At 43.6% G+C, this 26,271-nt stretch overlaps 2 protein-coding genes across 4 annotated transcripts in view; one reads left to right on the top strand and one right to left on the bottom strand.

Moving 5' to 3' along the window:
* The window catches only part of LOC111161111 (syntaxin 8), a 243,406-nt gene extending 231,939 nt beyond the window's left edge, over positions 1 to 11,467 (bottom strand). Inside the window, exons 1-2 of one of the 2 annotated variants that reach the window (XR_002641523.1) lie at positions 10,962 to 11,106; positions 5,812 to 5,911 (exon numbers count right to left, since the gene is read on the bottom strand). Coding sequence is in view for 1 of the 2 variants with exons in the window: in XM_022524597.1 (XP_022380305.1) it covers positions 5,812 to 5,911; positions 11,413 to 11,429 (117 nt within the window). In the remaining variant the exon portion in view is untranslated. Of the gene's footprint in view, positions 1 to 5,811; positions 5,912 to 10,961; positions 11,107 to 11,412 lie in introns of those variants that run through there. The other variant, XM_022524597.1, reaches the window with a different exon arrangement.
* Positions 11,468 to 12,191: 724 nt separating this feature from the next.
* LOC111161217 (cilia and flagella associated protein 52) overlaps positions 12,192 to 26,271 on the top strand; it is a 45,848-nt gene continuing 31,768 nt past the window's right edge. Inside the window, exons 1-4 of one of the 2 annotated variants that reach the window (XM_022524805.1) lie at positions 12,192 to 12,301; positions 18,695 to 18,894; positions 19,334 to 19,470; positions 22,220 to 22,348. In XM_022524805.1, the coding sequence (XP_022380513.1) occupies positions 12,232 to 12,301; positions 18,695 to 18,894; positions 19,334 to 19,470; positions 22,220 to 22,348 (536 nt within the window). In that variant the 5' untranslated portion in view covers positions 12,192 to 12,231. The remainder of the gene's footprint in view (positions 12,302 to 18,694; positions 18,895 to 19,333; positions 19,471 to 22,219; positions 22,349 to 26,271) is intronic. The other variant, XM_022524806.1, reaches the window with a different exon arrangement.

The following is a 26,271-nucleotide window of genomic DNA, read 5'->3' on the forward strand; positions in this document are numbered from 1 at the left end:
AGCCATTAAAAAAGTATGATTGAAATCTCAAAATGTTAGCACAGAAAGAGAGCCATGATAATCTATTCAAAGAAAAAAAAATCAAGTCATAAAATGAAATGTCATCCATATTGATAAAAAAAATCAATCCAGGAACTAAATACTTAAAATGCCACAGGCCATTACCCCTAAGTAGTGGGATTTTAAAAATTTTTTCTAAGAAAATGATTACTTTAATAATCAGGAAAAGTTTTCTATCATCATCATTTAACTGAAACTTCCGAAAGCACAGAAAAAGACAGAAAGCCTAATTTATATTTTAAGCTAACACAACCCTGGCAACAGACACTGACAGAGATCTTGAGAAAAAAAGAAACCACATGCCAATCTCCCATAAGGATTATAAAATATAAAAGTCTTTTAAAAAGATTAGCAAAGCAAATTCAGAATGATGTTAAAATGATAGCATATCACCACCAAGAAGAATTTATCCTAGTAATTGAAGAACAGTCTGATGTTAGAAAATCAAATAATAAAGCTGACAGTGTTGGTGATTAATACAGTATAGGGGAGGGGGTAACTAAAACCAAAACAGAGAGGCACTGGGGTGGCTCAGTAGGCTAAAGCCTCTGCCTTCAACTCAGGTCATGATCCCAGGGTCCTAGGATGGAGCCACGCATCGGGCTCTCTGCTCAGCAGGGAGTCTGCTTCTCCCTGCCTCTCTCTGCCTGCTTGTGATCTCTCTCTCTCTCTCTCTCTTTCTCTGTTAAATAAATAAATAAATAAAATCTTAAAAAAATATATTAAAAAAAAAAAAACCAAAACAGAAACAACGAAAACTAAGAATGGAACAGTACTGCCTTAACTACATTATTCAACTTTGGTCTAGAAGTTCCAACCAATGCAATAAGACAAGTTAAAGAAATACACAGGGGCTGGAAGGAAGGAGAGGAAATTCATTATTTCCAAATGGATTAGTCTGTTTGGGAAAATTAAGTGAAGCCACTGACAGATTACTAGAAACAGGAAAAGAAGTCAGTAATCAACTGTAAATTTAAAAAATCAAGGGCATTTCTATGTTTAAGTAATAGGTGGGGAGACTTGTTTTTAATTATTAATTTTAAACATCATTAACAATGCCAACAAAATCTCAAAAATATCTAGTACGGTGCCTGGAACATAGTGATTGTGGAGTAAATAATTGATGGAGAAATGAGTAAAAGGAACACTTAATATTGTAAAAATGTAAATGTCCCCCAATTTAATCTTTAAATAAACTACACAACTATTCAGAGTCCCATCTGGAGTTCTTTTATTGAAAAAGAGGTAGTAATTGAGGCATAGTACAAAAGAACTTTAAACTATGCAAAATTATTCTAAACCATGGTTAAAGGGAAATATAGGAAGAAAAGGAATGTGTGATGGACGAGGACTTTGACAATCAGATCTGGAGTCTTTATAAAAACCACAATAGGAACAACAGAACAGAAGGTCCAGGAACGGTGCAACCGCGCAAAAATTCAGTGAATGAAATACAGGATATTTCTTATCTTGGAGGGGGTAAGGTAGGGAATAATTTAGCAAATGGGAAAAAAAGTAAAATTAGATGCCCACAACATAACCAAAATAAACTTCAAATATTTTAAGGATATGTGCTTAAAAATAAAAACTGAAGGAAAGCTTGAAGATTATTTAGGTGATCAGACAAAATATTTATACAGCCTCTGACTATGAAAGACCTTTATCGCCATGATCTCTCCTCTTTCTAAAAGAAAAGACCACAAATAAAAATACTGAAAATTTTGGGGTGCCTGGGTGGCTCAGTCATTAAGCGACTGCCTTCGGCTCGGGTCATGATCCCAGGCTCCTGGGATCAAGCCCCACATCGGGCTCCCTGTTTGGTGGGAAGCCTGCTTCTCCCTCTTCCACTCCCCCTGCTTGTGTTCCCTCTCTCGCTGTGTCTCTATCAAATAAATAAATAAAATCTTTTTAAAAATATTGAAAATTTCAAATCCAGTTTAAAAACAAGTACATGTCCAAAAAATGTCATTTATAAAATCAAAAGCCAAATTAAGAGAAAAAATACTGGTATCAGATATGCCAGATCAAGCTTGAATATAGTCAACATACACATAAAGAACATGGAGATTAAGAAATAACAGGTTAGGGGATCAAGCCCCACACTGGGCTCCCTGCTCAGCAGGAAGCCTGCTTCTCCCTCTCCTACTTCCCCTGCTTGTATTCCCCTCTTGCTGTCTCTCTCTCTCTCAAATAAATAAAATCTTTAAAAAATAAATAAAAAAGAAATAACAGGTTAGGTTAAGGACATATACCAGTAAGTCACAAAGGAAGAAATACGAGCATTCAATAAATGAAAACATGCTCAACCACATAAATAATTTTAAAAATGCATAATAATCTATTGTATAATTTCACCTAACAGAATGAGAAAGATTTGTAAAAGATAATCAGAATTGATACAGACTTATATGTACAAGAGGCTTAAGATTTCATACGACCTAAATCCAGAAAGTCTACACTAAGAAACTTACTCTGACGTGGGCAATGATTTAGCCACACTGAAAACTCATTTATAATTGGAAATAATCAAACTATCCAAGAGGACGACACCAGCTAAATGAATGAGATCTAAATGTAAAAAGTGAAACCATTGGTTTATGGTAAGAAAACAGGAATAAAGGCCCTTACATCCCAGAAGAGCAAAAGTTGTAAGTGAAAATGTGGAGGCATTTAAAGATCATTAGCCAACTCTGTTTAAAAAACCCAAAACTTTCACATGGCAGACGGTACCATGGGCAGAGCCAAACAACAAATGATAAAGAAAATAAGTTACAATCTATCACCAAGAACTAAATCTTTGTATTATATAAGGAACTCTTAGAGACTAAAAAGACCAACAAGCCAATTAAAAAAACTGGGCAAAAGACAAGAACGTCTCAGAAAAATGTATATAAATAATGTTTAAGCATGTGAAAATGTACTTTCCTTGATTAGTAAATGAAAAATGCAAATCTGAAACTACACTGAAATACTATGTCTCACTTATCTCACTGGCAACAACTCGGGAGACTGACAACCCCATTTGTTGGCCAGCCTGTCAAGAAACAGAAACTTGTGCTCTGCTGATCAGGGCACCAAAGGTAAGCACCCCTATGGAGGGGAATTCGGCAACAGGTGAAAAAAATCACATACATCCTAGTTCTGAGAATTCACCCTTGTAAGACACCTCCACAAATATAAGGTGGGGGGGGGAAGCATAAAGGTATTTATTGCAGCATTTTACATAACAGCAAAAGTATAGAAACAATCCAAACACCCATCCTTAGACAGGTTAAATGTGCCACAGCATATCTGCGCAGGAGAGTATGATACAGCCCGAAAGAAGAACGGCAAAAATCTAAGTAAATAAATATGGAGGGATCACCACGATACAGTATTAAATGAAAAGAAAAAGATATACAAGAGTATCTTTTGTGTAAAAGGAAAAAAAATGAGAACACACACAAACACACAGATGCTTATTTCTGCAAAAAGTTAACACAGGAAAAATAAACCAAATTTAATGAAAATGGTTACATATAAGAAGTACTAAAAATCAGGGGCGCCTGGGGGGCTCAGTGGGTTAAGCCTCTGCCTTCGGCTCAGGTCATGATCTCAGGGTTCTGAGATCGAGCCTACATCAGGCTCTCTGCTCAGCGGGGAGCCTGCTTCCCTTCCTCTCTCTACCTACCTCTCTGCCTACTTGTGATCTGTCAAATAAATAAATAAAATCTTTATTTAAAAAAAATAAGTACTAAATATATAATAAACCCATAATTTTATGGTCAATTAATCTCTGACAAAGAAGGAAAGAATACCCAATGGGAAAAAACACAGTCTCTTCAGCAAACGGTGTCAGGAAAACTGGACAACAAAATGCAGAAGAAGGACACTGGACCACTCTCTTACACCACACACAAAAATAAACTCAAAATGGATTAAAGACTTAAATATGAGGCCTGAAACCATAAAAATCCTGGAAGAAAGCAGAGGCAGTACAAACTGTCCGTAGCAATGCTTTTCGCAATGCTTTTCTAGATACGTCTCCTATGGCAAAACAAATAAAAGCAAAAATAAACCACTGGGAGAATATCAAAACAAAAAGCTTCTGCACAGCAAAGGAAACAATCAACAAAACAAAGACGCAAACGACTGAATGGGAGGAGATATTTACAAAGGACATACCTGATAAGGGATTAGTATCCCAAATATATAAAGAACTGATACAATTCAACACCCCCAAAACAAATAATCCAATTAAAAACGAGCAGAGGACATGAACAGACATTTCCCCAAAGAAGACATCCAGATGGCCAAGAGACACGTGAAAAGATGCTCAATGTGACTCATCATCAGGGAAATGCAAATCAAAACTGCAAGGTACCACCTCACACCCGTCAGCACAGCTAAAATCAACACAAGAAACAAAAGAGTTGGCAAGGATGAGGAGAAAAAGGAATCCTCTTGCGTTGTTGTTGGGAATGCAAACCAGTGCAGTCACTGTGGAAAACAGTATGGAGACTCCTCAAGAAGTTAAAAATAAAACTGTCCAATGATCCAGTCATCACCCTACTGAGTATTTACCCAAAGAATACAAAAACACGAATTCAAAGGGGTACATGCACCCCAATGTTTAGAGCAGATTTATTTACAACAGACAAGCTGTGGAGGCAGCCCAAGTGTCCGCTGGTAGATGAATGGATAAAGAAGTGATACAGATACACTGGACTATTACTCAGCCATAAAAAAGGAATGAAATCTTGCCATTTGCAACATGGATGGAGCTAGAACGTGAGATAAGTCAGAGACAAATACCATATGATTTCACTCATAGGTGGAATCTTAGAAACAAAACAAAGGAACAAAGGGAAAACAAAAGAGACAAATCAAGAAACAGACTCAACTGCAGAGAACAAACTGGTGGTTTTCATAGGGCAGATGGGTGGGGGGATGGGGGAACATAAGTGATGGAGATTCAAGAGTACCCCAAATATGAATAAAAACAGATGCAAAGGATAGCATAAAACACAGGAAAAAAAGGATCCGTTTTAATACTTTAGAACAGAATAACCTCAGTATTATTAGTGGGATATTAGTTTTAAAAAGTTAAGAAAAATAAAGACAAACTCAAAGGTAGTGTTCGTGGCAGTACCTGTGTAGTAATCCTGAAACTGTCTTCTGTAAATGATAAAAAAGACCAAGTGGGCAAAAAGAGATCATAGTTTTTGGTAACCAAAGTTCTGACTGCTGGAAAAGAAAAATACGAATTTGGAATGGGGAAGGTTAGAAAGAAACATGGTGTTGGACTTGGATCGAAGGTGCTAGAATGAACTCATGAGCGTCTAAAAAATAGATTTCCTAGTCAAATCCTGCCACTGTTTTTGTAGCACCTGTAAGCTATTTACACTTTTACGCGTAAAATGTAAAAAAAAAAAAAAAAAAAAAAAGCTATTATCCTTTTGGCAAGAACAGATCTTCCAAGAGGTGAAGACATCACCCCTTGTCCTGCAAAGCTTGGGAGATTTACTGTCTGGGGTTTGAACTAGACTATGAAATTGTCAGATACTTTTAAGGGGAAGTAGGAGATATTAAACAAGTGTCATGCTCCATTTAGTCTTAGTCGTAACGAGTACCTGATTGGTTATAATGTCAATTTCACGGTCTCACTCACACACACGCGTGCACACACACGGAACCTCAGCAGGAGGACGGTTTTCAGACCTCCAAGCTCAAACAAATCAAGTTCGAGTACTAATTCTCTCCTGGTCTTACCCTGATTGTATTTTCACCATTTCTTTCATACTGATTTTGCTGTTGGATTTTCTCGGCAATCTCTTGTGCAATTTGGCAGGTAGAATCGTATGTGGAGAACCTGCATCAAAGTCGCAAAGGGAGAAGAAGGTTTAAGGTTCTTTAAAAGAAGACGTCCACATTATCTGCGTTTCAGTTTTATTAATTCTAGCCATGGATTCAAACAGGAGGGGAGGGTAGTAATAGCGACAGTCATAGGGACGCGTGTTGCTATTACGGTAAGTACAACGTGCTGGGCTCTATAATGAATGCTTCTTTCGTAATAATTCACTTAATCCACACAAAAATACCAGGAGACGGGTCCCATAATCATCTCCACCTTCCAAGGCAGAAAATCAGGCACAAAGAGGTAGAGAGACTTTCCCAGGTGGTACCCCAGCTGTAAACCAAGGCTATCCGGCCCTGAGCCTCTGCTCATAACCGCCTCACCATTCTGTCCATGGCAATGTGTCTGAATCCATTCACTTCCAGAACATTCGGCAAAGGTTTATGGAGCGCCTCCTCTTACCAAGCACTGCTGCAGGCCCTGGAGATCAGAGCAGTGACAAAACGGACAAGGTCCCTGCTCAAGATGCTTAGCGAAGGTAGAAAAGTATAGGATAAACAAACACGTAGTACGTCAAGCACTAAGAAGAAAAATAAAGCAGGATAAGAGAACAGAGAGTTTCAGGCAAGGTGAGGAAAGAGCCAGCAGGGGAAGAACTTTACAAAACAGGCACAGGAAGTACTATTTATCCTACAACAAAATGCTCTGGGGACATGGGACACACACCCTCCTGACATCTAAGCTTATGAGAACTCTCTCAGAGCATTTGCTGAGTTTCTATTTTGTATTCATAGCATTGGAAGCTTTGGAAAATTCACAATGAATTCCCAGTTGTCTCTTATTTTGCCCTTTTGAGACAAAATACTGTCAAACATTTTTTAAAAAAATATTCGTGGGGAGAGAGGCAGAGGCAATATTAAATAAATGTGACCAAATCACATTTCTATCTGTTTTACAGAGAAAAGCTAGGTGCGTGCACACACTGTGTCTCCCCTACTAGGTGGTCTGCTCCGTACAACCAACCTATTTCCCAGCACTGTCCCAGCACCAAATATTGAAAACTGCTACTTGTCCTAACGTCCCCATTTCTGCTTGAAAAAGTAAACGATCCATTTCTCAAAATCTCTGAACTCCCACGTGGTATTCGTACACCGAGGGAACTTGGCAAATATGTTTTTCAGTGATGGAAAAAACAATCTCCAATCGCTTCCCTTGGCAATCTTACTAGAGTAATTCCAGCAATGGGGGACAGTCGAGTCCTTGATCTGGGACAGGTCCTGGGCGAAAAGTGTTACATTCTGAACTTCACATGCCAAGAAGTACGATCTTTAGCAACTCCCCACTACACGCTAAAGCAGCCTCATGCAAATATTCACGGGTAAGTGTGTGTATGTTCACGAATACAAAAAACAGCAGGTGATAAACACATAAGAAAATAGGAGGAAGGGGTGCCTGGGTGCTCAGTCGGTTAAGTGTCTCTGGATTTCGGCTCAGGTCATGATCTCAAGGTCGTGAGATCAAGCCCCATGTCCGGCTCTGCGCTGCGCACGGAGCCTGCTTAACATTCTCTCTCTCTCGCTGCCCCTTCCACTGACCAAAAAAAAAAAGAAAAGAAGAGGGAAGCTGGTAAGGAAACTGGTCCTGGCTCCAGCTCTGCCACATCTTCCCTTCTCCCGCCCATACCGTCCTCTCTGAAAAGAGGAGCTTAGGTCTGGCTCTGTGGCCCCAGACCACACCTATGAAAATCAATAATAAGGCATGATACAGCAGCTCCTTCCAAATGAAGACCGGAAGTGAGAGGAGTAACTGGTGGCCTAGGGCACTCAGACTTGACCAGGCTGGGCCAAGAGGGTACATCATGGGCTGAACTACAAGGCTGAAGCAGGAGGGAGGGGCACATCCTCGACTTGGCAAAAGGCCCAAGGAGCAAGCAAGGGTGAAAGGAAGGAAACGAAAGGACACATGCCTGGTGCATTCGGCTGAGCGGAACTGGGTGGGCAGATTCGGCATCAAAGGGCACAGATGCATGGAAGCTAGTTTCTGCAGAGCCCTGAACACCAGAGTAATCAGGTGAGACTTTTGAAAGAGGGCTTTAGAGCTGTAGGGGACCCTTTTACACATCGAGTGAGCCCTTGAAGAGGTTCTGTGAAATGCAGAAGGCCAAAACCCCAGATGTCTCGCTCCCACTCCTCACCTTCCCACGTTAGCTTTGGAGAGCAACGGTCCTAAAACTTTGCTAGTGCTGGAATCACCAGGGGAATCTTCAAATAACAACATCACAGCCAAGTCCTGGCCCCCAGCCCCATGCATTCTGCTTGAACTTGAATGGGGCTTGACCTGGACACAAGGAATTGTGAAAGCTCCCCTGGGTCTTCCAATCTGTACCTAGAGCTCACGGGCAGCCTCATCACGGTATCAAGCACACAAGTGCCTAAGGTACTAGTTCAGGAAACTGAGCTCGGTTACACAAATGGCTAGGCACGAGAGAGGTGTGGGCAGGAGATGGGAAGACTTTTCCAGCTTTCCAAATCTAGAACGGGTCACCAGTATCTACTACCTGCGAGGCACAGGGCTAAAAGGATGAACAAATGAACAAATCATATAAAATTTAAGAGAAAAGCCAAAGACTTAATAATCTGATAGGAGGAGTGAAGAGAAAGGGGATGATTGGAGTTTCCAGGCCTGGGTGACTCAGAGGATGGTGATGCCAAAAGGCAGACAAAGAGGAGCAAAGAGAAGTTTCCAGACCATGGACTAAACTGTTCTGCCACAAAAACACTGAATGCACAGTTAAATTCACATATGTATGAGATTTACTCAGGGAAAAAAAATCTTGGGGGAGGGGGAGAAAGATGTGGAGGGAAGAAATGATAGAAGAATGGGGGAATACTGGTAATTACAGGAATCCGGGGATGAGTATAAAGGGGTTATATTATACATTACACAGGGTCATGGTATGGATGATACTAACCCATTTTGTATGTATTTTACCTTCCATAACAATTTTTAGAAGGGACCCAAGAAAGGCCCAACCAGAATACAAAACTGGTAAGGTCTATTAAACTGTAATTTTTCCAGAAATGATGTATCATCAACAAATATGTTGCCCCGGCAGTAACGTTAATTAGCTTCAGCAAAGAACCACTTCAGAGGCAGTCATCCCTTGCTCCTTCCATTAAAAAGTGAGCTTGCCCCTTGCTCTGATACTCCATTAAAGCTGTCACTGCTATATTACACTTTTTTTATTATTATGTTCAACCTTAGGATATCACTCGGGAGTAAAGCATCATTGACCTATGATTCTTCAAGAGCAGGAAGGCAAGGCTGTATGTAGTCAAGTCTGTTTTTATAGGTTTTGTCAAAGTCCCGTTCTGTACTCCCTTCGGCCCTCCTGACCAGCAATCCACTTTGCAAGGTAGCCGATGCTAACCCAACAGAGTTCCCTCACTGTTTCACCGTTAGCAGTCAGGGGAGAAAGCCGCTGGGTCAAACTACTTGAGAGCAAGAGAGAACGTGATGTGCTCTCAGCATAAACTGGAGATGAAGCCTGGGGTCCAGTGATGGCTTCCAGCAATCTACATGGACAGCCACCTCCGAGCTTTACTTCCTACCTTATGTATAGTGAGGGGCTTAGCTCCCAGGAGGTGGAGGGGAATTTAGCAATACCTATCAAGGGCCTTAAAAATGTTCTTATCCTTCTATCCAATAGTTCCACTTCTAGGAAGCAAGTGGAGGAAATAAGGAATGGAACAAAGGGGAGTCTTTGTAATAGCTAAACAAAACAAACTCTAACATTACAAAGAGGTACAAAGAGGGAAATAATTAAATGAATTATGGTTATTCATACAGTGCACCATTACGCACCACGAAAAAAAACATGCTTTCTGTAAAAATTTAATGACACGGAGAAATGTGCTTTGTGAAACACGCAGGTATCCCTCACTATCCAAAAATAGTCTTCCAACAAAACCTTTCCTAAGTCGAAATGGTGTAAAGCAAAGGGGCCAATTACCATAAATATATATGGAAACATTTTTTGAGCTTTCCTAAACCCCCAAAAATAACCTCTCTGGGGCTTTTCTGATACCTTAGGGCACATCTTGCTAAGGGATACACAAAATAAACCAAGATAAAGCCCAGATGCTCACAGACACATTTCAAAGCTATGAGAGCTGGATGCTGAGATGCTGAATGTAGTTTCCAGGAAGGAGCTTGGGGTGGGGGGGTCACTCTCGTTGACCTGGGGAGTGCAATGTCTCTATGACCTTTTGCTACAAAAGAAACACTGAATGCTAGCTTTGCTTTCCCCTCTTTTTTCATAAAAGCAAAAACCCTCTTCTGATTTCTTTTGGTTAGCGAAAAGAAGTACTAAGGTAAGTTTTTCATAAAACCAAAGTAGCACAATGTAAAGTCTCAAGAAGCTGGAGATACTTGTACATGATATATAATATATATGCATAGTATATTCGCTTTCCTTTTAAAAATCAGTACCAGCTATTACTCCAAATGACAGAGCTGAAGATGTGGAGTTCTTTTTCTCTAGAAATGGTATTTTCTAAATTTTCTATCAGAGTGTACAGGTGTTAAAATTAGGTGGAAAAAAAATACCGTTAAATCAAGTGAGCCATTTGGCGCAGGTGACCCAGATCCAAAGAAATGCTTTGATCCTGCAACCTAGTCTAGTAGTCACAGTGCCTACAACTTAATTATAAATTATACCAGAAATATTAACAAGAACTTTCCAGAGCTAGGATATGCTTTTAATCATTAAACCAAAAAACTCCAGTCCGACGTGCGGGTAGCAAGATGTTCCTTAGGATCAGAACTTGCGTCTTTTCATCATTCAGTCCATGGGACGTAATTGTTGAAGGAACAACCCTTCCCAGCGCTTTTTTTTTTTTTTTTTTTTAGCTGCAGAGATGCTGCGGCAGAAACAGCCTTCCCGATACTGACTCAGGGAAGGGTTAGCCGCCTTACAAACAAATGCGTAATTTCCCTCCCCGATTCCTCTAAGTTTTTTGAAGGGCCCACAAGATCTAGGTCCTAGTGCCAACTGGTTACTAACCGGCGGGTGACCGTGGATTCTGAACCTCGGTTTTCTCAGTCCCGGAGGAAAGGGGGCGGGGGGGGGAGGTCACCCGATGCACCGGCGTTCCACAAAAAGGTGACTCGGACTTCACTCTCCCCGCAGTCCAAGGAAGCTTGCACCAGCCAGCTCCGCAGCAGGACGGGCGGGAAGTCCCCGCGGCCAGATGCAGCCCAGAAGGACTAAAGGCATGTGTCCGGGATTCGGTACTCGCCCCCACCTCCCCGGTATCCACCCGGTTCCCCTCCCGGGCCACCCCCGCGAGCACCGAGGTTGGCGTGACGCGCGGCGCGGTCCCCCTAGGCACGGGAAGGCCCCTCCCCTCCTCCTGAGGGGCTCCCCCAGCCCCAAAGTCTGGCTACCGTCCGCTCCCCGGAAGCCCGGCCTCCCCCGCGGACCCTCCGCGCGGCCGCCCTCACCCAGGGCTCACCAGGGGTCCGGGGCCATCGTGCAGTCTCCGCCCGCCGCCGCCGTCGGACACTTCCTGCTCGCGGCAGCTGACTACGGCGGCCCGAGCGGCTCATATCCCGCGGTTCGACCCGGGCGCGACCGGAACCTGGCGTATGCCCGGGGAGCGTACACCTGGGGTTGGAAAGGATGATCACGAAAGCGAAGCGGCCCCCGGGGAACGTCAGGTTGGAGCAATCTAATCTAATCGGTTCCCCCTGAGGGACGCGAACAGCCCGGCCCAATCAAAATTAAACCGTTGGGCAAAAATCTGAGCATTTTCCCGGGAAGGTGGGCGCATCTCAAGGCTTGCAGCAGTTACCTGAATTTTCATCCCGCTTCAAAAAAAAAAAAAAAAAACCTGGACTGGGGGCATAGCGGCCCGACTGTGTAAATTTACTAAAACTCACTTAGAGTGAACTTTATATGTAAAGTGATAGCTCAGTAAAGCTTAAAAATTCTTTTCAACCCTCCTTCCAACAAGGGACCCAAAGAAGTGGCCATTATATATTATTTTTCATTATATCGGTGCTTAATTCTATAGTTGCGAAAAAAAGTCACAGATGCTTTCCGTGGAGGGAAAGCGTGCACTCAGCGCCCCTAAATTTCCTAAAGGAAAGAGGAGGGGGGTAAAGCCCCACCTCCTTTTGCAGCGCGAGCTCGCGGCGCTACAGCTCGGGGCACTACAGCCCGGAGCGCGCGCGGGCGCGGGCCTGGTGCGCATGCGCAGTCCGTTACCATACCGACCGGCAGACGCTACGCCGCCGGAAGCTGAGAGCGGGGAGAGCCCAGGCTCCTGGGGATGGAGAACCAAACTTCGCTCAAAGCCGAGGTGGCCGAGCTGGAGCTTGAGGCCGTGATTGGCTTCAACGGTGAGGCCTCGAGGGTGTCTGGGCTGGGCGGGTTGCGAGCCCCGAGGACGAGTAGTGCGAACGGGGACACCGGTGTGGGACCCCGGGTGCGCCTGGAAGGCAGCGCGGGACACTGGCCAGGGCCAAGCTCTCTCCTGCCCCAGTGCCCTGGGGAGTCCCTTCCTCGCTCCAAGTCTCAGGGACTAGGATGGCTTCGCAGCACCTAAAAAGGACAAGGGCCTCCTCTCCGGGACCGAGGATAAGTAGGGTGGCCGTAACCCTTCTCCCCATGGTCAGCTCCACCTTGGCCCTAAGCCCTCGCGCAGCCCCCAGAGCTGCCCGCCCCTCGGCCCCTGGGACCAAGAAACTCCTAGAACCCCAGCTGATGTGCTAATGAGAACGGGCTGGGGACTGAAAGTGGGTGTGAGCAGCTGCTTTAGGGGATGGTCTTGTCCCCTAACCCAAGAATTCTTAATGGTGAGGATTTCAGACCCGGATGAAAGGCGGAGAGGACGCCAGGGGGAGCTGGAGGGGAGAGATGCTCCGATCAGGGGAGATCTGCTGGTTCAGCTCACATCTTATTTAGGACTGCCTGTTATTTTGAAATTTAAGGGGTTGGTGGTGGGGGGAGGTGCTCTTTGATGTTGGGTGTGAAGGATGGAAACAAGCAATGCGTTACGATTTAGAAAAAGTAAACCTTTTTTTAAAGTGCGTTGTGTTGCCTGGAAGTTTTAAAATTATGATAATGCAGACGCAGAACCATCAAAGATTAAAGTTTTTAGGCACATTCTGGGACTTGGCTCTTGACTCTTCATTTTGGTTTAATAGTTTCTGATAGAAAGTGGGCAGCTTAGTGCATCTGAGAAGTCGGCCATCTTTGTAGCTGGTGACAAGGTCATTGGTAAAGAGAGTGAGTGACCTCTGAGTGCAGGGGGTCACCCCAGTGACCAGTGCAGAGCTTCCAAAACAGAGCTCTGCGACCGAGTTCATGCTGTTTTGTCGAGCTCTAAGAATAAATACATGGTCCCTTATATTCCATTGCTTCTCGTGGCCATGACAGAGGTTAGCTTTCGCATGGAAACAAATTAGAAGCCAATGCAAAGCCCCTTTTCTCATTTTCATGCTAGATGTCCTTGCAGAGTTACATTACAGTTTATGAATTTCACCTTGAGAGTGTAAATGTGTAATGGTGCTTGACTATTGTAGTTATTGTATTTTGAAGGGAATTTATTATTTAAGCAAACCAAACATAGTTGTACGGCTTATGAAAACATTTTATAAAGCTACAGTTATTAAGAATTTGGTGTTGGCACAAGAATAGCCACATTTATCAATTGACTAGAGTAGATAAGGCCATGTTTATCCTATCACACGAAGAGTTTCTAAACTAAAAACAGCCACAATAGAACAACAGATCAAGGGTCTACAATCTATAGACTGTTGGCTCGGATTTTATTTATTTTTTTTAAGATTTTAATTACTTATTTGACAGAGGGAGAGAGATCACAAGTAGGCAGAGAGGCAGGCAGAGAGAGAGGGGGAAGCAGGCTCACTGATACTGGGCTTGATCCCAAGACCCTGAGATCATGACCTGGGCCAAAGGCAAAGGCTTAACCCACTGAGCCACCTAGGCGCCCCATGCTCTGATTTTAAAGTTTTACTAGAATCCAGCCATGCACATTTGTTGATATGTTGTCTATGGCTGCTTTTACACTACGGTAGCATACTTGAGTAACTGTGGTCCATGATGCCTACTGTTTGGCCCTTTGTAGAAAATATTTGCTGACCCCTGAAATGAATAAGAGGTAAAGAAATATAAATGGCTACTAGCTCAAAATGTTTAAACAAGGGGCGCCTGGGTGGCTCAGTGGGTTACAGCCTCTGCCTCTGGCTCGGATCACGATCCCAGGGTCCTGGAATGGAGCCCCACATCGGGCTCTCTGCTCAGTGGGGAGCCTGCTTCCTCCTCTCTCTCTGCCGGCCTCTCTGCCTACTTGTGATCTCTGTCAAATAAATAAAATCTTTTAAAAAATAGTTTTTAAAAAGTTAAAATAAAACAAAACAAACAAAAAACCCCTGCTATTAAAACCTTGACTCTTTTTTTCTCAGACGGGCAAAGCTACAAATAGGGGTACCAGTAGGATAAGAATAACAAATGGCTCTCAATTACTACTGCCAGAAGCATAAATTTTACAACCTTTTTGAAAGAGTTTTTGTAGTACCCATTATGATTTCTAATGGGAATAATCTTGGGACTTCTAAAACTTGAGCCACTTACTCAAGTTTCCAAAAGAGGGATGCCTCGGTGGCTCAGCTGGTTGAGCGTCTGCCTTAGGATCGGGTCATGATTCCGGGGTCCTGGGATCGAGTCCCACATGGGCTCCTTGCTCAGCAGATAGTCTGCTTCTCCCTCTGCCTCTGCCTGCTCTGCCTGTTCTGCCTGCCTCTCTCCATGCTTCTGATCTCTCTCTGACAAATAAATAAATAAGAATCTTCTAAAAAAAAAAAGTTTCCAAAAGAACTATGTACTGTGGGATTCACTGTGGTACTCTGTATCATTGCCTATATACTGGAGGAAACCCACATGTCCATTGGTAAGAAATTGGTTTAAAAACAATTGCAGGGCGCCTGGGTGTCTCAGTGGGTTAAGCCTCTGCCTTTGGCTCAGGTCATGATCCCAGGGTGCTGGGATCGAGCCCCGCATCGGGCTCTCTGCTCAGCAGGGAGCCTGCTTCCCCCTCTTTCTCTCTGCCTGCCTCTCTGCCTACTTGTGATCTCTGTCTGTCAAATAAATAAATAAAATCTTTTAAAAAAAATGCAGTCCAGCAGTGTTTTGGAACTAGATAGAGGTGGTGGTCCTTTGACAGTGGGTATGTACTAATTGCCCCTGGATTGTCCCCCGCTTCAAAATGGTTTATTTTATGTGAATTTCACCCCAGTAAATTATTTTTTAAATTACAGTCCTTTTGTACAAAATACTACATAACCCTTAAGAAAAATGAGATAGATCTATAGGGGAAGAACAAGGAAAGATGTGAAAGGTATGTTAGCTATAAAACGCAACTTGCCCAATAGTACATGTGGTATGAGTGTATTACGGTTTAAGTAAAGTCTCTGTGTGTGTGTGTGAGAGAGAGAGAGAGAGAGAGAGGTGGGGAGCGGTGGACATGAGTATATATGGAGAAAAGAAGGAAATGTGATAATTCTAGGGGACATGTGTGATTTTGGCTACTCAACATCCAAATATCTTTTTATTTGAGGAGAATCCCAAGATAGGCAAAGAGGGGTATCTGCTGCCTTTGATCAGGTCTTAAAGGGGCGGAGGCTTCCTCTCCTAACTTCTTGGCAGCCAGTTCAGAGAAAGGTGACATCATTGCTCAGCAGGGCCAGAAGTGCCCACCCAGAGCTTCCCCTCTTCAGGACTGGGGCATAAGAATGGAGCCCGGTGGGAATGAGAATTCCTTAGTTCATGTCACTTGATCTGGCGTAACTACTGGTCCTGTCTCTTTTTCAAGTCTGATTTCCCATACTTCCTACCGGTTCTGTGAGCTTTTTCCTTCCAAGAAATTATTTTTCCCTTTAAGTTCTGCCAGAAACGACCTTTCTTGCTAGCAACCAGGAGCCCTAATTATCAAATGCAAAGAAATAAATCTGGAGAAATACACATCTGTGTGTTAACAATGGTATGCAGGGGATAGTGTAGGGCTCTTTTAGTTTTATCATAAAATAGTTGAACAGAAATTTAGGATGCCACAATGAATACAGAGTATTGCATGCAGAATTAGCAAATTTTGACACTTTTTCTTATTTGAGTTAATATTTTTAAGAAAAAAAATTCACATTTTATGTCCTTTCTCCTGACACACTATCGTATCCTTTCTCCCTCTTTGGAGACAACCACTTTCCTAAGGTAATGTGTACTCTTTCTAGCTATGTTTTTACATTTTACTGTACATGTAAAATATTAAATATGCTATATATAAATAATTTATAGCACAAAGTTGCATATTTCTATATTTTATAGAAATATCATCCTGGACACATTCTGAAGCCTGCTTTTTTTTTTTCTTTAAAGATTTTATTTGCTTATTTGACAGAGAGAGAGCATAAGCAGGGTCCTGCAAGCAGAGGGAGAGGGAGAAGCAGGGATCCTGATGCAGGGCTCGATGTGGGGCTCCATCCTAGGACCCCAGGATCAGGACCTCACAAGGCAGCTGCTTCACCACCAGCTGAGCCACCCAGGTGCCCCATATTATCAGCCTTTTTAATTGTAGCCATTTTGATGGAGACGAAATGGTATCTCATTTGAGATGTAATTTGCATTTCCTTGATTACCGGCAGAGTTGCCTGCCTTTTCATATGTTTATTGGCTTTTGACTTTCCCTGCTCATTAGTTGCCTGTTCCAAATCTTTGGCTCATCCTTCTGTTAAAGCCCTTTGTGTCTTTCTTATTTCTTTGCAGTAGCTCTTTGCATATTCTGGGTAGGATGCTTGTCTGTCTCGGCCATTGCAAATATCTTCAACTGGTTTCCGTTTTTCTTTTCATCTTGTCAAGTGTCACTAAAAACTTTAAATTTTTAACATAACTGGACGAATGTATTGGCCTTTTCTGTTAGCATTTGCTGTTTTTGTGACCTGTCGAAGAGGTCATTTCCTACAACTTGTGTACACGTTAAGTCTCGTTTGTCACAGTTGGGTCCTTGATCTATTCGAGATGTACTGTTTGTGGTTGGTGTGAAGTTGAATCTAATTTTACATTTTCCCATATGGATAGCCATATGATTGCTTATAAGGTAACTACAACTGAGTAACTATACATATAATGAGTAAATCACTCCCAAAGACACAAACCTTAGTCTTTTGAGAACCTACTGCATGAAAAAGGAATGACCTCAATTAAAGCAAGAGAAATCATTTATTCAATAAATATATTTGGCAATTTGAGCAAAAAAAAAAATAATAATAATAATCTACTTAGCTCCCGGAATCACATTATGGACCAAAATAAATTCTAGAGGGAGTTAAATGTAAGAGATGAATTCACTAAAAGACCAGAAGATGATATTAATAAATATTTATGACTCTTTTGATGGAGTAGGAAATAGCCATAGAACAATTTTAAAATACCCAGGAATAAACATACCAAGAAATGTGTGAGATCTTTATGAGGAAAAATTGAAGTTGAAAAAATTGAAAATGCCACTGGAAAAATTTGAAAAAAAATGGAAAATGCCACTGGAAACCCTGAAGGGAGACTTTGGAAAAACACATCCTGCTTTTAGAAAGGAGATCAAATGTGTTATTATAAAAATTGTTTTTCCTTAATCTACACCTGGAATACTATTCCACTTGAAGTGATTTTTAACTGATCAAACTGACTTTACAGTTTATACTGTAAAATACTATCAAACACAACCCCAGGAATTCTGACCCATGTTGAGTGATAAGGAAGGACTTCTGTCTATTTCATATTAAAACATTTAGCAAAGGTTTGCAATTCTTGAGATGGTTCTTGGCAAATACCTAGAGGATGGGGGATTGGGGGATGGGGTCTCACACTGAGAAGGCCTGGCTTCCTTAGAGTGCCTGGTGGTGACTTAGAACCAAATTATTTTTATCCAACTTCTGCAGTGACTTCACATTCCTCATGCCTCTGCACTTGGGGAGACAGGCACTCAGGAAATCTGCTTCTCAGCATTACACACTTGGCCCTGGGGCCTCGCTCTCCAACAGTGACATTGTTGGACCTGCGACAGGATCTCTGAGAGCTTGTGAGAAATGCAGAATGTCAGCCCCTCTCCAGACCTCAGATCTGAATCTGCATTTTCACCAGATCCCCTGGCGATTTTATATACGTTAGGGTATGAGAAGTGGTATACTAGGCTGACCTTGTCAGTGGAATAAAATTACATACGTTACCGCCCCCCCCCCACATGCACACACACAAAACACACTTAATTTAGTTGAAATCAGGTTTATTCCAAAAGCGTTCTCTTTTGCATTCAGTTTTTTAAAAACTGGCCACCTTACCAAATTATTACTATTTTTTTAAAAGATTTTATTTACTTCTTTGACAGAGAGGGGGAGAGAGCACAAGCAGGGGGAGCAGCAGAGGGAGAGGGAAGCAGACTTTCCACTGAGCAGGGAGCCCAACAGGGGGCTTGATCCCAAGACCCTGAGATCAAGACCTGAGCCAAAGGCAAACACTTCACCCACTGAGCTCCCCCAGGCGCCCCCTAACTGCTTTGTTTTAAGTAAGCTCCATGTCAAACCCCGGGGCTTGAATTCACAACCCAGAGATCAAGAGTCAGCTGCTCTACCGATGGAGCCAGCCAGGCGCCCCTAATTACTACTATTTTTATTTTTACTTATTTATTTTTTAATGACTACTCTTCTTTAACCTCTCCCTTTCAGGACACGTGCCCACGGGCCTGAAATGCCATCCTGACCAAGAGCATCTCATTTACCCTCTGGGCTGCACGATCCTGATTCAGGCGATTAACACCCAGGAACAGAATTTCCTGCACGGTCATAGCAACAACATCTCCTGTGTGACCATCTCCAAGAGCGGAGTTTACATAGCCTCCGGACAGGTCACGTTCATGGGCTTCAAGGTGAATGTGTGAAAGACAGCTCCCTGGCAATGGATAGCGAGGTGCCCCCCCCCGGAAACCCGGCCCCCCTCTCCAGCTCGGCTCTGTGCTGGCCCACATCCTTCCTCTCCCTCTTCTCCCATTGGCTTCCTCTTTGATCTTGTTTTCATTCCCTAGGCCTGAGGATAAAGTAGTTTGGTGTCCACACCGGACCTGGCCGCTTGCAGACTAGTAATGCTCAGGAACTGAAAAGTCCCTGCTTAATTCATTTTTATTCTTATTTTTTTAGTCCCTGCTTCCTTTAAAACTGTTGCCGGTTTCTCACCGTTGTGTTTGTTAAGACATGATCTAATTTCCAGAAAAAGTGCAATTACTGATTATTTCTCGCCCAGACGGGGAGCTCTCCCCTCAGAGCCTTTGGAAGCCGGGCTGTGATCTGACTGTGTCTTCTTGCCCCCAGGCAGATATCATTCTGTGGGATTATAAGAAAAGGGAGCTGATTGCCCGGCTGTCACTTCACAAGGGCAAAATTGAAGCGCTGGCCTTTTCACCAAATGATTTGTACTTGGTGTCCCTTGGAGGCCCCGATGACGGAAGGTAATGAATTCACATTAATCTCTAGGTATGTTCTGCGCCCTCTCCCCATGGACATTCTCTGTTGGCCTGTCCCTGTTCAGCTGTGTGTCCTGTGCAAAGCCTATGGGGAAATAATACCACAGGGCCAGAGTTCTCAACCTGAGATGCTCATCACAAACCACTGGGGAGCTTTATTGTTTTAATTTATTCGAGAGAGAGACAGAGAGAGGGCACAAGCAGAGGGGGATGGAGAAGCAGACTCCCCGCTGAGCTGGGAGCCCGATGTGGGGAATCAATCCCACAACCCTGAGATCATGACCAGAGCCAAAGGCAGCTGCTTGACAGACTGGGCCACCCAGGCATCCCATGGGGAGTTTCAGAAATCCCGGATACCTAACTCCACCTCCAGGGAGCTGGATTTGATTGGCCTGGGCTTTAGGCAGCCTCAATGCTTCCCAGATGATTCCAACATGCAGCTGAAGTTGGGCACTTTTGCTGTAAAAGAAAGATGACATCATTATCATCAATGACAACAGTTGATTTGGGGGCGGCGTGAACACCTTAGTGTTATCACCTTAACTCAAAGTGGGAGCTCCTGGGGCCATGTGACAGGCGAGGAAAGTTACCAACTGGTAAGTAGCAGAGCGGGGAGAACCACCCAGGCAGTGTGACCCCAGAGGTGGTGGCATTTTTAACCTGCCTCGCCCGAGACACGATCTTTGCCCCCACTGAGGAACTCAAGAGGCAGAGAATACAGACGCATGAAATTAGGGGAGAAAAATGTAAAATCATTGTGTTAGAAAGAACCATCAATGCAGTACGTATTCTCATGTCAATGCTAAAGTAGAAGAAAACAAGAACGTCTGAGGTTTGTGTTGGATTTTATACTTCGGCACACTTTTGCAGATAGTTTCTGGTTCGAGCTTGTTGGGTCTAGTACAAAGGAAATTTACTTTTTTTTTTTTTTTTTTTTTTTTTTTTAATTTGACAGAGAGATAGAGAGCACAACTAGGCAGAGCAACAGGCTGAGGGGGAGGGAGAAGCTGGCTCCCCGCTGAGCAAGGAGCCTGATATGGGACTCGATCCCAGGACCCTGAGATCATGACCTGAGCCAAAGGCAGATGCTTGACCCACTGAGCCACCCAGGTGCCCCATCCATGTCCGTGGTTTATAAAGGAAGGATGTTGTCCAGCTATGCCCAAGAATTCAGAATTCATATCCCCTCCACCATGAAGAGTTCTCTCCAGGAGCACTGGGATAATTTTTTTACACCTTCATTGAGATATATTTCACATACCATAAAATCTACCCATGTAAAGTATATGGCTGTATATGTTTTGGTATACTAGTTATCTGAGTGGATTCCTTCCTTCCTTCCTTCCTTTCTCCCTCCCTCTCTCCCTCCCTCCCTCTCTTCCTTTTTTTTGCTGAAATATTTCCCCAAAGATATTTTTTACATGGCATGTTGTATAACCACCACCACAAACAATTGTAGAACATTTTAACCCTCCAAAAAGAGACTTTCCGCCCATTAGCAGTCATTCCCTGTTCCTGCTCTGCCATTACCCTCCCAATCCCAGGCAACCGCTCATCTACTTTCCATCTCCTTACATTCGCCTGCACTGACTGGCTCCCATAAGTGGGATAATACAATAGGTGGCCTTTGCAACTGATTTTTTTAATTAAGCATAGTGTTTTCAAGGCTCATCTGTCCAGTAATACTCCACTGTATGGCGACACCACATCTTCTCCATCAGTTGATGGCTCTGGGTCTTTCCTACCTGGAAGCTATTGTTCATAATGCGGTAATGAACTTCATGTGCAAAATTTGGTGTAGACGTATGTCATTTCTCTTGGGCATGAGGGACTTGGTTTTAAGAGTGTTTTTTGAGGGGGAGGGGTATATGCCTCTCAAGTTTTCCACTTCCCATAGTATCTATCAATTTCCTACTAAGAAAAAAAAATATGGCTCTTATGTTACCTCCTACCTCCCCATTCCTACCCATCTTGGTTCCACCTGGATTTTAGACGCCCTGTGATAATCCCTTCTACATGGAGGAAACTTGCGAAGCGTAGCCGGGCATGTTTTACCAAAGTTTGTAACATCCGCATTCCTTTTTCTTTAACATTTTGATTCGGATGTTCCCCCAGCATTTATATTATTGTCTGAACACGTTCAATTTAAGGCTAAGTTGTGTGATTGCACCAGAAGAAAGGAAATGGAACCCAAAGCAGTACTTCTCCAATCAGGGTCCGCGGACCAGCAGCACCAGCGTCACTGGGGACCTTTTTAGAAAAGTGAAATCTCAGTCCCATCCCCCAGCCCGCTGACCCAAGCTCTGGGGGTGAGTCCCAGCAGCCTCTGGCCAAGCTCACCATGTGACTCTGGTACACGGTCACATTTGGGAGCACTGCCTGATGTCATCCTCTTTGTTGCGCTGTTTTTTTCTGGAATACTTCTCCAAGGAAAACTTTTTACACGAGAGAAATGGGTGGTAAATTTTTACGCCTTGCCTCTCTGAAAATGTCTTTATGGCTTCATTGATGGGGTCCCTGGATTTCCAGCCTCCTTATCATTTTCTGGCAAAGCCTTTGAAGTGTCACCTGCTTGTCTTCCAATATCCAGCGTGACGCAGGGGACGTCTGGGGTTCCATGTAATTCTTTCATTCCTTTTCTTCCTTTGATTCTAGAGCCACTAAAAAAAAAACTTGTTTCTTCTCTTGAGAGCCTGTCTCCCCCTGACTTTTTCGGTCCCTCTTGTTTTGGCAGTGTGGTCGTGTGGAGCATAGCGAAGAGAGAAGCCATCTGCGGCAGTCCCGCGGCCGGCCTCAACGTGGGCAATGCCACCACGGTGCTCTTCTCGAAGTGCCGGGATGAGATGTTTGTCACTGCTGGGAAGTATGTGCCTGCAGTCAGGGTTTTCAGAACTCGTAGCAATGTCGTTCCAACTTGGGGGAACCCAGTATCAGTCCTGCGAAAATACTTTATGTCCTAATTTGCATGATTTTGTAGTCCTTAAAAATCCTTTTCATGTAAGTTCTTTTAAGTATGGTTATTTGAGAATTCTGTGCTTCCTAACTGTGGAGGGCTCTGCTCCCCTGCTAAATTCATTTTGGATTCTGGTCTGTTTGTGACTGATAACACCCCACCTACAACTCACGCTGCAGAGCAACGTGCACAATTTGCATGGATTCACTTGCCGGTCTGCATTTCGGCTTTTAGCCACGTGAGATCATTTCTGGTAGAGTCAGCTGATAACCAGCTAACGGGGACCAAGCTGAAGGCCAGCATCTGTCTAAGAAAGACAGCCCCGAGAGCGGGGCTGGAGTCCGAGTTCAAGGTTAAACCTGCAGGAAAGCATCATCTTTCCTGCAGCAGACCAGTTCAAAGGTCCAAACCTATGAATGTGGGGTCAAAGTCCACGTTGGGTGGAACTCTCTTTTTCACCTAGTCGATGGTCTCTCTCTGTGAAAGGCACACACCAAGGGGCTCCTTTTCCAGCAGAGTGAGGGATTGCTCGTGTCTGCTCTGTGTCCGTGCCCTCCTTGTGACACACAGCATATATTTGTTCCGGGGCTAAATCTGAGGACAGGTTTATTTAGTGGCTGTGAACCTGGCTGGCTGAACAGGAGCCCGCCCCTAAGGAGTGAATCTTAGTAGGAGAGCGCTGTGAGCTGGAAGCAGCTGGGGGTGTGACCCTGTCTTCCGCAGCCACTGGCGACCACACAGTGCGTTCACTTCCCTTGGGTTGTAGCCTCGCTGCAGAAGACGGTGCGCGATGAGGGCCCCGCTGGTCCTCAGCAGCGTGGCTTTGGCTGCGGGCATCAGCCCACTCTGATGTCCACGACAGCGTTCCTCCAGGGGCCAAAGCTTGAATCGAAGCCGCCCCCCTCCAAACTTTTTCTTTTCCTTAGAATGATCTATGTTGTAGATGGGCTTTAACTGGGTATGACAGTGATAAGTGAGAACAAGGACTCTTTTTTTTTTTTTTAATTTTTAATTTTATTTATTCATTTGTCAGAAAGAGGGGGGAGAGAGCAAGCGAGCACGGGCAGACAGAGTGGCAGGCAGAGGCAGAGGGAGAAGCAGGTTCCCTGCCGAGCAAGGAGCCTGATGTGGGACTCGATGCCGCTGGGATCGTGACCTGAGCTGAAGGCAGCCGCTTAACCAACTGAGCCACCCAGGCGTCCCGAGAACAAGGACTCTTAAGGAAGACTTAAGGTCCGACATCCACAGGCTCCTCCGTGATGCTTCCAACTCCAAATATTCCATGATACCGTCCCCCACGGGAGATCCTGCAAATTCCGATTTGACATCCAAACGACGTCTACCAGGAAGGCCACAGAGAAGCTGGTTTTTGTTTTTGTTTTTGATTTTGTTTTAATTTTGAAAGTACTCAAAAGAAGTATTCAAACAAGAAATAGATTCATATTCAGGGATGCCTGGGTGGCTCAGTCAGTTGGGCGGCTGCCTTCGGCTCAGGTCATGATCCCAGCGTCCTGGGATTGAGTCCCACATATCGGGCTCCCTGCTCCGTGGGGAGCCTGCTTCTCCCTCTGCCTCTGCCTGCCTCTCTGCCTGTCTGTACTCTCTCTATCCCTCTGACAAATAAATAAATAAAATCTTTAAAAAAAATAGATTCATATTCAAATAAGAAAGTATTCAAAATACTTATTTAAGGGCACTTACTATGTGCATAGCTCTGGAGGTTAAAAGGAAGAGGAAAACTGAACTTGACTGATCTATTTTTTATTTTTTATTTTATTTATTTATTGGCAGTTGATTTATTTCAGTAATCTCTCTGCCCAATGTGGGGCTCCAGACTCAAACCCCAAGATCAAGAGTCACTGGCTCTTCTGACTTAAGTCAGCTGGGCAGTCCGGTCAAACTATTTTTAAATTAATCTTTTCTGCCTTTGACTATTGGCTTCAGCTGTTATGTTGACCGTGATACATTTATACAGTTATTAATATTAATGTGCAATGATTAAATGCCAACTGTATACCAAGTCTTATGTCAGATGCTGATTTTGTACAGCTCTTGAGTTGCTATTTCTCATGAAGAGAGAGGACTCTCCGTAATGAAGCACTTCCCTTGTCCCTGAGCAGGGAGACAGATGCATGGGTCGATCCCAGGACCCCAGGATCACAACCTGAGACAAAGGCAGATGCCTAATTGACTGAGCCACCCAGGCGCCCTGATCGAGTGAAAACTTTTAAGTAGAACACGAAGCCTAACAAACCCTCAGAAATATCCAGTTCTCCTCTCTTCAGCCCCCTTTTCAGGGAAATGCAGAAAACAGAGAAGAGATCAGCAGATTCTTTTTTCTTTTTTCTTTTTTTTTTTTTTTTTAGGAATTTTTTTTTTTTAATTTTATTTTTTATAAACATATATTTTTATCCCCAGGGGTACAGGTCTGTGAATCGCCAGGTTTACACACTTCACAGCACTCATCATAGCACATACCCTCCCCAATGTCCATAATCCCACCCCCTCAATCCCCCTCCCCCCATTAACCCTCAGTTTGTTTTGTGAGATTAAGAGTCACTTATGATTTGTCTCCCTCCCAATCCCATCTTGTTTCATTTACTCTTCTCCTACCCCCTTAAGCCCCCATGTTGCATCTCCTCTCCCTCATATCAGGGAGATCATATGATAGTTGTCTTTCTCCGATTGACTGATTTCGCTAAGCATGATACCCTCTAGTTCCATCCACATCGTCGCAAATGGCAAGATTTCATTTCTTTTGATGGCTGCGTAGTATTCCATTGTGTATATATACCACATCTTCTTTATCCATCCGTCTGTTGATGGACATCTAGGTTCTTTCCATACTTTGGCTATTGTAGACATTGCTGCTATAAACATTCGGGTGCACGTGCCCCTTCGGATCACTACGTTTGTATCTTTAGGGTAAATACCCAGCAGTGCAATTGCTGGGTCATAGGGTAGTTCTATTTTCAACATTTTGAGGAACCTCCATGCTGTTTTCCAGAGTGGTTGCACCAGCTTGCATTCCCACCAACAGTGTAGGAGGGTTCCCCTTTCTCCGCATCCTCGCCAGCATCTGTCATTTCCTGACTTGTTCATTTTAGCCATTCTGACTGGTGTGAGGTGGTATCTCATTGTGGTTTTGATTTGTATTTCCCTGATGCCGAGTGATGTGGAGCACTTTTTCATGTGTCTGTTGGCCATCTGGATGTCTTCTTTGCAGAAATGTCTGTTCATGTCCTCTGCCCATTTCTTGATTGGATTATTTGTTCTTTGGGTGTTGAGTTTGCTAAGTTCTTTATAGATTTTGGACACTAGCCCTTTATCCGATATGTCATTTGCAAATATCTTCTCCCATTCTGTCAGTTGTCTTTTGGTTTTGTTAACTGTTTCCTTTGCTGTGCAAAAGCTTTTGATCTTGATAAAATCCCAATAGTTCATTTTTGCCCTTGTTTCCCTTGCCTTTGGCGATGTTCCTAGGAAGATGTTGCTGCGGTTGAGGTCGAAGAGGTTGCTGCCTGTGTTCTCCTCAAGGATTTTGATGGATTCCTTTCTCACGTTGAGATCCTTCATCCATTTTGAGTCTATTTTCGTGTGTGGTGTAAGGAAATGATCCAATTTCATTTTTCTGCATGTGGCTGTCCAATTTTCCCAACTCCATTTGTTGAAGAGGCTGTCTTTTTTCCATTGGATATTCTTTCCTGCTTTGTCGAAGATTAGTTGACCATAGAGTTGAGGGTCTATTTCTGGGCTCTCTATTCTGTTCCATTGATCTATGTGTCTGTTTTTGTGCCAGTACCATGCTGTCATCATCAAGACAGCATGGTACT

The sequence above is a fragment of the Enhydra lutris genome, unplaced genomic scaffold, assembly GCF_002288905.1.
Source record: "Enhydra lutris kenyoni isolate GAN:26980312 unplaced genomic scaffold, ASM228890v2 scaffoldscaffold82, whole genome shotgun sequence".
NCBI lineage: Eukaryota > Metazoa > Chordata > Mammalia > Carnivora > Mustelidae > Enhydra > Enhydra lutris.